At 50.1% G+C, this 11,630-nt stretch overlaps 1 protein-coding gene across 1 annotated transcript; it reads right to left on the bottom strand.

Moving 5' to 3' along the window:
- Positions 1–2,681: 2,681 nt before the first annotated feature.
- NODAL (nodal growth differentiation factor) lies at positions 2,682–10,025 on the bottom strand. The gene is made up of 3 exons (XM_063103447.1): positions 9,733–10,025; positions 4,993–5,690; positions 2,682–3,344 (listed from the first exon to the last, which is right to left on the bottom strand). The coding sequence occupies exons 1-3, from the start codon at positions 9,926–9,928 to the stop codon at positions 3,192–3,194; spliced, it is 1,047 nt and encodes a 348-aa protein (XP_062959517.1). The 5' UTR covers positions 9,929–10,025; the 3' UTR covers positions 2,682–3,191.
- Between the last annotated feature and the right edge of the window lie 1,605 nt (positions 10,026–11,630).

Here is an 11,630-nt window from a genome sequence, read left to right as displayed (position 1 = left end):
CCCTTGGGAGCACTTGTTAGACACTGTCATGTCTGATGTCTTAAACTAGGCTGTGCCACATGAACATTAGATATCACACTCTTAACTCACCAAGTCTTATATTATTGAGAACAAGAACTCCGCCCTTTCATATTTTAGACATTGTGAAGAGGTCCACAGAATAAGACTGGATTTGAGGAAGTTTTCCCATCAGGAGAGTGTAAAGGTTTAGGGCGCACGCTTTGGAATCAGATGACTTCAATTCCAGCTGTGCTACTTGGTAGCCACAATACCTCCAGAGGGATTCTAAGTCCCTTAGCCTCAGTTGTCTCTAAACCAGGGTTAAGAAATAAATTCTAGGTTGTTGTGAGGCTCCGGTAAGATCATGGAGAGCACTTAGCCCAGTGCCTGATACATCAAGAGTTCAGTAACGGTAGTTCATATTAAAGGGCTCAAGCACAGCCTCTGGTTGTTCAGGTGGGTCTCCTTTTTCCTCAACATGTGCAGTTTTGGGGTAGAGTGGGCTTGACCACTGCAGCTTCCCCCTAGTTATGGGACTGCTAGAAGGTCTAAAGGATCTCTAAGGGAAGATGGGCCAGAACAACCTTGAAAGCACTTTCATACGTCCTTTTCTCTGCCCTAAAGGCAATTTAAGATACAGGGATATGGATCTTACTGCTAATAAAAAGGGAAGTTTTTCAAGAATAGAGATAAACCCAGAGTTATGGTGCTAGCTGAGGGTCACAACCACTTCCCACATATCTATGTATCCTCTGTTTCTGCTTCTCTCCTCTTAACAATGTCTCTTCTTTTCTCCACTCCTACCTACTGCCAGGCCCACCCACTTCCCCAGCCAAGGAAAGTAATGCATCCAACTTTTCCCACTCACAGCTACGACTTAACTTTGAGGAACAAGAGACCTTTGCCTTGAGAGCAAGTTAAATAACTGACTATTCTGTTAAAAACCCAGGTTCAGACAGGGCAAAGTTTTCAGAGGCAGTATTTCCTCTGACTTACAAAGCCTCAGCAAGCACACAGGGTCCAGAGCGTGGAGCTGTTCCTTAGGCTCTTGTAGGTAGGCTTTGCCCCAGTTACTTCTGACCAGGCAGCAGAATGACCCTGCTGCCCATGTAGCAAACAGCTTTAGCAAGGCTCAGCAAAATAGTTTCACTACTTTGTGCCTGCGTCTTCTGCTTGACATGAGGCAATTCCTTGTCATCAGAGAGGTTTGTTCTCTTGAGTCAATAGAGCTACCGAGTATAAACACTCCCACAACTGTGGCCACAAATAACTTGACCTGTCACTTTCCTGGCCCCAGCCATGTAATAACTGTTGAGCACCTACTTAGTAAAGATACTGTAAAGACCTGGGATGGGATTTTCACTTCAGTTCGGTAGTGGGATTGGGTTCAAATGTTTGGTACCATAGCTAAGGTCTTGATCCAAAGCTAGAGAGCAAAAACCTCTAGATGCTATTAACAGTGCTCTGGTGCTCAAGAGACCAGAGCCCAGCTCTTGGCCCTGCTACTTCTAGCTGTGTGGTCAGGCCATGAGGCCTCTCTGGGGTCTCATTTAAGAAAGGGAATCAGACAAGTTAACCTCACAAGGTTACTCCAGCTCTACTGTTTTATCAGTCAGATGCTGAATCCCGTTGTGATTCTGAATTGTGGCTAGACCTGGGCAGGTCTATTTCCAGTCCAGGCAACGAACAGCTGGATCAACTTTGTTGCCAAATCAAGGCATTGAGATTTCTAGGTCCAGGCTTGGCTCTAGCAAATCCAACCCGTCTGGGCCAGGATTGCTGCCTTGATTCAATCAAGGCTGTAGTTGATTCACATCTAAACTCAGCAGGGTTCCCACACAATCATTTTCCCAAGTTGGAGCACAAGTGGATGGGTTTCTTGGGAAAGCAGGGTGGGGGGTAGATTTACCATGGACTCTCACATTCCCAATAAAATAATCCCCTCACCCCGCCAAACAAAAAACAGCCCTTGTTTTGTCAGTGCTCAAAAAGGTCAAATTGGAAACAGAATCGCTACCTTTGGGGTCTTTTCATCTGGAAAGTGAAGACTTGTGCTCAGGCGTTTTTGGTGGTAGAGCTTCCTGCAAATGTGGAACCTGAAACTGAGTCAGTCTTAGAGCCCTGAATTAAAAAACTGCTGATAAAGGTTAGATAAAGGGCATATGACAGAGACTGGGCTTAGCAGGCTTTATAAGCTTTAGAGGGAGATGGGGATGAGGCAGTCTAGGGCTTAAAGCTCATAGCTCCTCTGAGCCTGCTAATAGATATTTAGTATGAATGCAATAGGACCCTCTAGCTTTCATTTTACAGGAGCAGTGAGCTTCTCAGTGCTGAGCTGCAACCGTAATCCAAGTCTCCGGCACCCAAGGTAAGGCCTTCACCCTTGCTGGATAGGAAGCTCAGGGACCTGATTAATAACAAGCATGGAGATTGAGGTGAATTGTCACCTCACCAACTTTAATGGACTCAGGTTACATCTGCCAAAGCACACTGACTCATGGGTGTCTGAGGGCTCCAGCTTCTGTAGTCCAACATGGCCAATACTCTTGGATGAGTTCCTGCCTCTTCCTTCAAAAGCACCAGCTGGCCTAGGAGAACTAGACAATGGCTTTATTGTTTGTGCAACTCATTAGCAGATACCCACTCCAGGGAGCTTCTGAACAGAACAACAGATTGCCCTGGCCAGCCAGAAAGAGATGGGGGGGCTCTCCTAACTCAGCCAAAGGCAACGAGAGCTGACTGTTTTTAATCTATGCAGTGATACTTTGAGGAAAAAGGCAGGTCACAGACCACTTTTGAGAATACATGAAAGCTATAGATGACCTTGTCCCACCTCAAAAATAAATGCACACATGTCCCAACTTTTGCATATGATTTCAGGGGTTCAAAGGTTTAAAAATCTCAGGTAAAGAACTCTTGCACTTGTGCTTTCACTCACCGCTGTCTTAAATAAAGAGAAAACCTAGCAAGCCCCGCACAAGCTTCCTCCTCCTTCTTCCTGACAGCGGCCTCTGTGTTTGGCCAGACTCCACACAGCCCTTCATTTACAGAGTGGGCAGCCCTTCTCCTTCAGTTCTTGTGGGTAGACCCCCTCTTTGTTTCTCCTCACTGGATTAGATGGTCATCGTGTCTTCTGGGAGCTTCCTGACCTTCCAGAGTGCAAGCAAATCCAGCATCCCTCCAGGATCTCATCAGAGGCACCCACATTCTTCCACAACCATGTCTTTATGGTGATCTAGAAGCACTCTGCCATTGTCCACATACAGCATGCTCAGTGGCTTGGTCTTCACTGGGGCACAGCAGGTGGAAGGGACTCGGTGGGGCTGGTAACGTTTCAGCAGACTCTAGAAGGAAGGATGGGAGGGTCAGTTCACATCTCAATGGGCAGGTCAGAATAGTATTTCTGGGTAAAGAGTAAAGAGTTATAGAGTTAAAATCAGTTTCAGGGTGCAAAAATAGAAGAAAATTGTTTTAAAAAATGAATCAGCGTGCCAATATATCATACCTCTAATGTCTAACTTTAGCTCCGTGTTTTTTTTATTTTGCTTTTTAAAACATTTTAAATAACCTTTAAGTAGAAAGATTCTAGATGTTACATGTGTCTGGATAGAACAGTAGCTAATTTATATGTTCTGTTGTTCTAGTATAGAGTGAATAATAATTTTAAAGATATTCCAAGAAGCTCCTAGTTTAGTTCCAGAAATATGAAGCAGAATAGAGAATCATGTGGAAATTCTTGTGGGATTTGTTTTGGTGGCCAGAGAAGGGCAGATAGAGTCAACAGGAGGAAAGGTCACAACACTTTGGCCTTTTGGTACTGGGCCCTGTCCCTGTGGTCTAGCAACATTTTTTCATATCAGAATAGCAGTTGATTGGGACTATCTGCATCTCTGTGGTTCCCTCTGAATGTGCTGTAGGTGGGCTGGTGGAATAAGTGGTGCCTGGGGAGGTTCAGGAGGGCCTTTGCCCAGGACAGTCCTGAGGCCCTGGCCCCACCAAAGCCTCTTTTTCATGAGCTTAGCTCATATGCTCATGCTCCCCAGAGCCCCTGAACCCTGCCTGAGGCTTCGCACAGAAGATTACTGCAGGTCAAAGAGGTCCTCATTTCAGGCTCCAGGGAGGAAAATGAAAACACTTTGGTTTCACATGACCTTTGAAAGCAGGGTAAGGCCACATAATATTGGCACCACCATATGAGGCTCTATTCTGTTTTCTCCTTCTCTTTCTCTTTCCTAACTCACCAGTCCTTCTGTTCTTCTCCCTCCACCATGTCCTAAACCTCAGGCTGCTTAGTAGCCCCTGGTGGCAGCCTTTGGCCTTGTCTACTCCTGTGAAATGTGTAGTCAGCTCCTGTTTTAGGCAGTAATAGTACAGTAGCTGGAACAGCATTATTCCAGCCATGGCCCTGTAAATGCAGCCCCCACTGCATCAGTGAATCCCAGACTTCTAATAGTGATAACACAACATCAAAAATGCCTGTTACCTCCCAACTACTGTGTATGCTGTATGCATATCATCTCATTAACCCTGCTGCATCCCTTTGAAATATGGCATTGCCCTCCCCAATTTACAGGGGGAAAACTGAGGCTTAAGAGGGTAAGCAACTTGACCAATATCACACAGCTGATGAGTACGAGTCAAACGCAGGCCTATCTATCCCCACAGTCCATATTTCTTCCTTTCCTAGAATGTCAGGATAGGAAGGAGCTAAGACCACCTAGTCTACCCCCACCCCCTAATTTTATGAAAGACAAGAAAAAAGTCCCAGGGAAGCAATGTGCTCAAAGTTACCCAATGGGGCACGACTCCATGTAGGCTCTATGAGGATGTTGTGATTGGTCATATACTAGCACAGGATCTGGCATATTGTAGGTGCTTGTACGACTGTGAATGAATGAACACACTAATTTAACAGTAAAGCTGTCCCTCCGATCTAGCAGCACGTCCCCACGGCCTCCTGCCTCCCCTTTCCCCCATGCCTTGGCATCTCACCTGGATGTATGCATGGTTGGTCGGATGAAACTCCTCCCCAACGGGGTTAGGACACTCGCCCTCGCAGCGATAGGCATTGTACTGTTTGGGGTAGATGATCCAGGAGCCCCAGCCAATCAGATTGAAGTCCACCTGGAACTTGACTTTCCGACACAGTTGACTTCTATCTGGCAAGTGATATCGACGATGCCTCCTGCCCCTCTCGCGGGACAGCTGTCCCTCCTGGGCCCGCCAGGAGCTCTCAGCTTCCCACAACAAGGTGGAGCTGCCCAGCCGTCTCTGCTCCTGAGAGAGGTTGGAGTAGAGCACTAGGAGCCCGTCAGTGCTGGGTGGCATCAGGGGCCGCTGCCAGCATTCTCTGGCCAGACTGGACATCTGCTCTTCCAGTTCCCGAGGGTGCTTCAGCCACTTGGAGAGTGGCCTGGTCACCTCTAGGACCATGCTTTCCGAGGAAAAGGTAACCTGGGACAGAGGGACAGTGAACAGGTCCATCCGAAAACGCTCCAGGCAGCCTGCTGTGTTCTGCTCTGAGTCTGGCTTCAGCTGGTGGAAGATCTCAATGGTGAGTGGGCCCTCAACGGGGAGGTCCACAGGGCTGGACAGCTGTAGCCGGAGCTCAGCCCATGCCAGATCCTCTTCTTGGCTCAGGAAGGAGAAGTCAAAAGCAAAGGTCCAGTTTTGCCCATCCACCTCCACATCTGGGTGGGAGAAAACCAGGAAGGAAGCAGGATGAATGGGGGCCTCCCCCAGCCTCAGTCAGTGTGAGGGCCACCAGAGCTCATGCCAGGGCCCTTACCTTGTATGAATCATCCCTTAACCCTCACCCTAACTCTATGAGCTTGTAATATTTTTGAGTCCATTTTAGAGAAGAGGAAAATTGAGGCTCGGAGAAGTTAAAGGACCTGACCACGGTGTCATTCTTGGAAGGTGACAGACCCAAGAGGAAACCTGGATCTGCCCAGCTGCAAAACCCAAATTCCAAATCACTGCTCTGCCAATTCCCCTTCAAGATGCCCTCTGCAGCCAGAGAACAATTGGTAAAGGTTGGTGAATTCCATCTCCCTTTTAGCTCCCTCCCCTTACACATGCAGTCTAAGGCAAACCCTGGGCTTCCACTCACCCTGCGATCCTGGCATAAGCCACCTTCTTGGGGTCTGTTTCCACATTAGAAAAGGTGGCCTGTTTCACAGGCACATTGAGCTAGAAGTGAGTAGCATGGAAAAGCTTGGTGCTCTCAAGGAGGCACAGGCAATAGAAGCCAAAGACTGGCCACCCTCTCTCCCACCAGTTCCTAAAGAGGGAGGCAGAAACTTCAGGAGTTTTTCAGCAACCTTACAGATAGGTTTCTTTTTTATTTTTTTTTTTTCTTTTTTATTTTTTTTTAAAGATGACCGGTAAGGGGATCTTAACCCTTGACTTGGTGTTGTCAGCACCACACTCAACCAGTGAGCGAACCGGCCATCCGTATATGGGATCCGAACCCAGGGCCTTGGTGTTATCAGCACCGCACTCTCCCGAGTGAGCCACGGGCCGGCCCAGATAGGTTTCTGAAGGCATTCTAGGCATGACTTTGCAGGGACCTAGCTGTTTTCCACCCAGTGGTCTTTCCTATCTACCTATGGAGCACTCACCCAATACTGCCCCAGGTCATTCACACACCTGAGGCAGACACACAGATATCACAAACACACACACACCTAGCTCTGTTCCACCCACCCAAGACAACCAAACCCAAACTGATGAGAAGGGGGTTAGCACATTCCATTGATTTTAATCCTGGATTATTTTCATTTTATGGCTGGGAATAGCAAATATTTGTGGACTTTCAGGTCACTTAAAAATCATCTTTAACTTTCTTAAAGCTCAGTTTCCTCTTCTTTGCAATGGGAATAATAATGTATTCCCTGTCTCTGCATTATCACAAGGACCCAGGGAAATAAAGAGGTTTGAAGGTTTATTGCTAAATAAAAGTCATGGGTTATTCATTAGAAATAAAAACAGGCTGGCTGGTTAGCTCAGTTAGTTAGAGCACAGCCTTGTAACACCAAGGTCAAGGGTTCAGATCCCTATACCAGCCAGCCACCAAAAGAATAAAATAAAAATAAAAACTGGGAGTCTGTAACCTTTCTGTGAGTAGATCCCAGGGGTAATGATGATCTCTGATTTAAGTCTGATCTGGGAGGACCACATAACAGATTTTTTTCAATTGTCTCACAGAACATCTTTGGTCTGACAGTAAGTGAATTTCTCTGGGAAATCCAGCCTGTATTATAAAGGGGCAAATCCCAGAATCAGCCTCCTGGCGGCCTCTCCCAGCCCATCTCCAGCTGCTCTTTTTCACTTAGCTTCTACTTCCCTCCTCATTAGCACCCACAGGAGGCAATAACCGGCCCCTGACTAGCAACTCTCCTCAGAGGTGTAGAGAGGAGGCTGACATTGCTCATTACCCACTGTGCATCACCTGACCATCCTGGGCAACTCTTGGCCTTAAAAATATTTTATCTCAAGTGTCTGCAAATGGCATTTTAGAGGAAGGCACTCCTGCTTAATGATTAAGAGCAGGGGCCCCAGAGTCTCCCAGCAATGGCTCAAATTCTGCCACATGCTGTTTGACACTGGTCAGGTTACTTTCCTTCTCTGGGCCACAGTTTCTCTCTTCGTAAAAGGGAGATAGTAACAGTATCTGCCTCACAAGGGTGTTAGATTAACTGAGACAATACATGTAAAGTTTTGCACAACAACCAAAGTTCAATAAACATTGGCTATCATCAACCAAGTCATTATTGCCCAGGTCCAAAAGTTAGAAATGAAGCTGTCAGGCCAGGTGGTGAGAGACCTTTATAGAGGTGCAAATCCTTTGTAAATGGGATGGGGGAGTGTACATGGAGGGGTAGGGAAGAGACTGCTCCTTCCTATTGGAGGAATTCTGTGACTCCATGACACTGCCCCAACCTCACCTTGCCAGGGTTCCTTGAGACACAGTGCCCACAGGTTCTCCTAGACCTGGCTATGGTTCACCTTAGAATAGAGGTTACTAATCTTTTGTTGTAACCACTGATGCCTGATGCAAGGTAAGAATGTTCTCCCCAGAAAAAAATGCATCCACATACTAATACAACAAATGTGATTTTAAGGTGGTTATGAGGAAGGGCTTCATGGACACCCTGAAACCCATCCGTGATCTGAATGCAGCAGACTTGGCCATGCAGGCCCCAGTGATATCCCGAACCACCTCCAGTTCTAAAAAAGGAAGTGGTTGGGCTCATGCCCTCCGGGGCCTCAAACAGGGCGGTGAAGCTGACTGAGGAAGGGTCAGGAACTCTGAATGCCCACTCTACATTATTATAAACTATAAGGATCCTCACCAGTAGTGCTTCCCACGCACCAAGTGTTTTACAAGCAATTGTCTCCTTAAAGCCTCCCCACTCTTATCGCCATTTGCAGATGTGGAAACTGAATTACTTAATGCCACTGCACACTTAGAAATGGTTAAAATGGTAAATTTTTTAATGTATATTTACATACACACGCAAACTCAAAGAGAGTAGTCCCCTTATTTACAAATGGGAAACCAGAGAAGTCAAGTGACGTGCCAGGGACACCCAGGGTTTGAGGAACTAGAGCCCAGTGTTTCAGGTTCCCATTACGTCGAATCACCGCACAAACCTTCGCAAATTTTCCAGAAAGGAGTGAACTGGAAAAGTGCACCCTCGTCCCTTTGCCCCATCCCACCCCGGCTGCTTCTCGCTTTCTGGAGGAGGGGCCGGGCACTCCAGCAAATTTCTTATTGCCCCGCCCCCCGGGGTGTCCCTGTCTGGCTGGTCCCCAGATGACCCTTCCGGAGAAGGTCACCGGCCGTCTGATCCCAGACGCGGGAGCGAGGTGACCCGCCCCCAGGCCACGAGGGGCCAGCGGGCGGCCGGTCGGCAAGATTAGCGGATGTGGATTGCGCCCCAGCCCCGGGGAGGGCCGTCTGGCCCCCGCAGACGGAGGGAGGCGCGGGGTGCAAGGGCTGCCCGGGCGGTGCGATGTGCGCTGTGTTCCCTCCTCAGCACCCACCTGTCCACCGCGCCCGGCACGGGCTGCCACGTCTTCGAGGTCACTGCGGTCCTCAACACCCGCCCCCCTTCAAATTTAGGCCCCGAACCCACGGTCGCGCGGGACACTTGACACCTCCCCAGCCCGGGTTTGAGGACCCAAAGCAGCCTCAATTCCTTAATCCTGGATCTGTGAGCCCTAATCTTTAACGTTACATCCTCAGCCTAAGACACTCCCAAGCCAGACCCCGGGTCCCATTTACCCTCACTCTCAAAAACAGCGACAAAACCCCGACAAAACAATTACGGCAACAATAACGACCCATCATTGCTACGTGTCGGGCTCCCACCCGAGCGTTTTATGTGCGTCGTCACCCAGCCCCCTCCACGGTCTCATAAGGTAAGTACCGTGCTATCACCCCATTCTACAGGTGCGTAAACTGAGGCACCCAGAGGTCACGGAACTTCCAGACCGCAGAGGAGAAGCGGCGCGATCAGGCTCCCACCCTCCAGGACTGCGCTCTGCACTCCCCCAGCCAAGACCCAGGAGGCTGTGGTCCGGGTCGGGACATACCCTGGACGCTGGAATCCCCTGCCTCGTCGACCACGGATACTGCCCAGCCTCCAACCCTGCGCCCTGAGCCTGCAGGAGCGGACCTCGCGGCAGAGCCAGGCCCCGCACGCGCCCCCAGCCGCAGCCTACCTTGCGCCTGCAGGCTGCGGATGATGTCCGCCCGGGGCAACGGGTCGCGGTAGAGGCTCAGCATGTACGCGAGAGGGGACGGCGACGAGGGCTGCCCCCGCAGACTTAGGGGCGCGGTGGCCACCGTCGCGGCGCCCGCCTGGAGCACGGCCCACCAGGCGTGCAGCAGGAAGATCCGCAGGCGGCGGGCGTTCATGGTGGACTGGCTGGGCCTGAAGGCAGCTCCTCGCCCCTTTTATCCTGGGCCTCCGCAGCCGCCCCGCCTCTGCGCTTCCTCCCACCCGGGAAGCTTTAAGGTCACATAACCCGCCCCCCGGGGGGGGGGGACCAGAGGGACTCCTGCTGGGGGCGAGTGAGGCCTCAGTCTGGTGGAGAGGAGGGCTTGGATCTAGAGGCCGGGTCTGGGCACCCCAGCACCCTGCTCCTCTAGGTCCTAGAGACCTTGTGGCTGACGCAGAGCGGGCTCCTCCGGGCAGACTCCCAGGTCGGAATCGTGGCTTCCTTCCTCTGCCTCACCTGCCCTTCCTCTCCGTCGGGGCTCCGAATGGATGTCTGACTCATCAACAAGCAGGGAGGGAACGCTGGGATCCTCGGGCTCTCAGGCAGGCTGTGGCCCCACATTGGGATGCTTTGGTCCAGCCTGGCTGGGTGCAGACTTCCTGGACACTGTGGAGGCGGCCTCTGGGAGCACCCCTGGCCTTCTCTGGCAGGGCCTGTCTGGAGGGCCAGCCTCTGGGAAACTACTGGGTGTACTGGGGGGTTGCTGGACACAGGTGAGCTCAGATGAAGGCTCACAGAGACAAAAACCTGCCTCAAATATTGGCGTGCTTTCCTAGGGAAGACAGGATGGGAGGGACAGGGAGAGACTTCTCTGTCTGAAAAGGGAGCATATAGCAGAAGCTGGAGCCTGGGGCAGATGAAGGGGGTGATCCTGTAGACGTCGGGCTGTCCTCACCCCAGTGATGGGGGGGAGGTGTTGCCCTTTTTGCCTATGTCACCCATGTCCTGCAGTCCCTGCCTGCTGTAGCAGGACCACAGGAGACCTGTGTTTCAGCTTAGGACCACTCCCATCTCTCCGGGCCTGCTTTCCTTATCTGCACAAAAGTGATCCTTGCCTCCTTTCCAGGTGCAAAGTCAAGTCAGGGCTGGAATTACTTTTAAAGAAATGTAAATCCCTGCCCCAGCGTCAGGCTCCACTTGCTCTCCTCAGCTCTGGCTGAGCTCTTTCTCGTCCCATGCTCCCCACCCCCATGTCCTTTTCTAGCCTTGACAAGCACATTAACAGCTGGCTAATTTACTGAACACTTAGTATGTGCCAGGCACAGTGCTAAGTGCCTTCCACACCTCAGCTTCTTTCACAGGATGCCTCCAGCTCCAAAGAACATGGACTCAGACCTGAGCAAATGTTAGAAAAAGGAGGGAGGCCCCCACAGCCTTAGCCAGGAGCTCCAAACCTGTGTCCTCCAGGAGGAGCCTGTCCCACCCAGCTGGAAGGGGACTCACGTAGGAATCAGGAGACCTGGGTTGCAGACCACCATATGCCCTGGGCAATCTGCATGCCCAGTCTGTTAGTTCCTTAATGCTGGGACTGTCTCATTCATCCTGCTCTCCCACAGTACATTATCATAGTTGGGATCCAAAGAATCTTAGTAAAGTAAATGCATCAATGAATGGCACTGTTTTAGGACTTGCATCGCCTGGGGTGGTTGTTAACTATTGATTCTTGAATTCCAATTCAGACCTTCAGATTTTGAATTTGGAGAGACGACTTGGTAATTTACATATTTAACAAACACCCCAGTGATTCTTATCAGATGACTTCGGGAAAACGTGGGTGGGCTAGGGTTCTAGTTGCAGTTTGTAATCTACTTCTCTATGTTGGTTGTTTCCTCATCTGT

The sequence above is a fragment of the Cynocephalus volans genome, chromosome 7, assembly GCF_027409185.1.
Source record: "Cynocephalus volans isolate mCynVol1 chromosome 7, mCynVol1.pri, whole genome shotgun sequence".
NCBI classification, from domain to species: domain Eukaryota; kingdom Metazoa; phylum Chordata; class Mammalia; order Dermoptera; family Cynocephalidae; genus Cynocephalus; species Cynocephalus volans.
The sequence above is the reverse complement of the archived record's forward strand: the minus strand, read 5'-3'. Positions and strand labels throughout refer to the sequence as shown.

Excerpts from the sequence above, each read along its gene's own strand:
- NODAL (XM_063103447.1), bottom strand. The coding sequence starts at position 9,928 with ATGAACGCCCGCCGCCTGCGGATCTTCCTGCTGCACGCCTGGTGGGCC. Across the intron at positions 5,691-9,732 it reads CCGCAGCCTGCAGGCGCAAG|ATGTGGAGGTGGATGGGCAA; the intron begins GTAGGCTGCGGC and ends TCTCCCACCCAG. Across the intron at positions 3,345-4,992 it reads CCAACCATGCATACATCCAG|AGTCTGCTGAAACGTTACCA; the intron begins GTGAGATGCCAA and ends CCTTCCTTCTAG.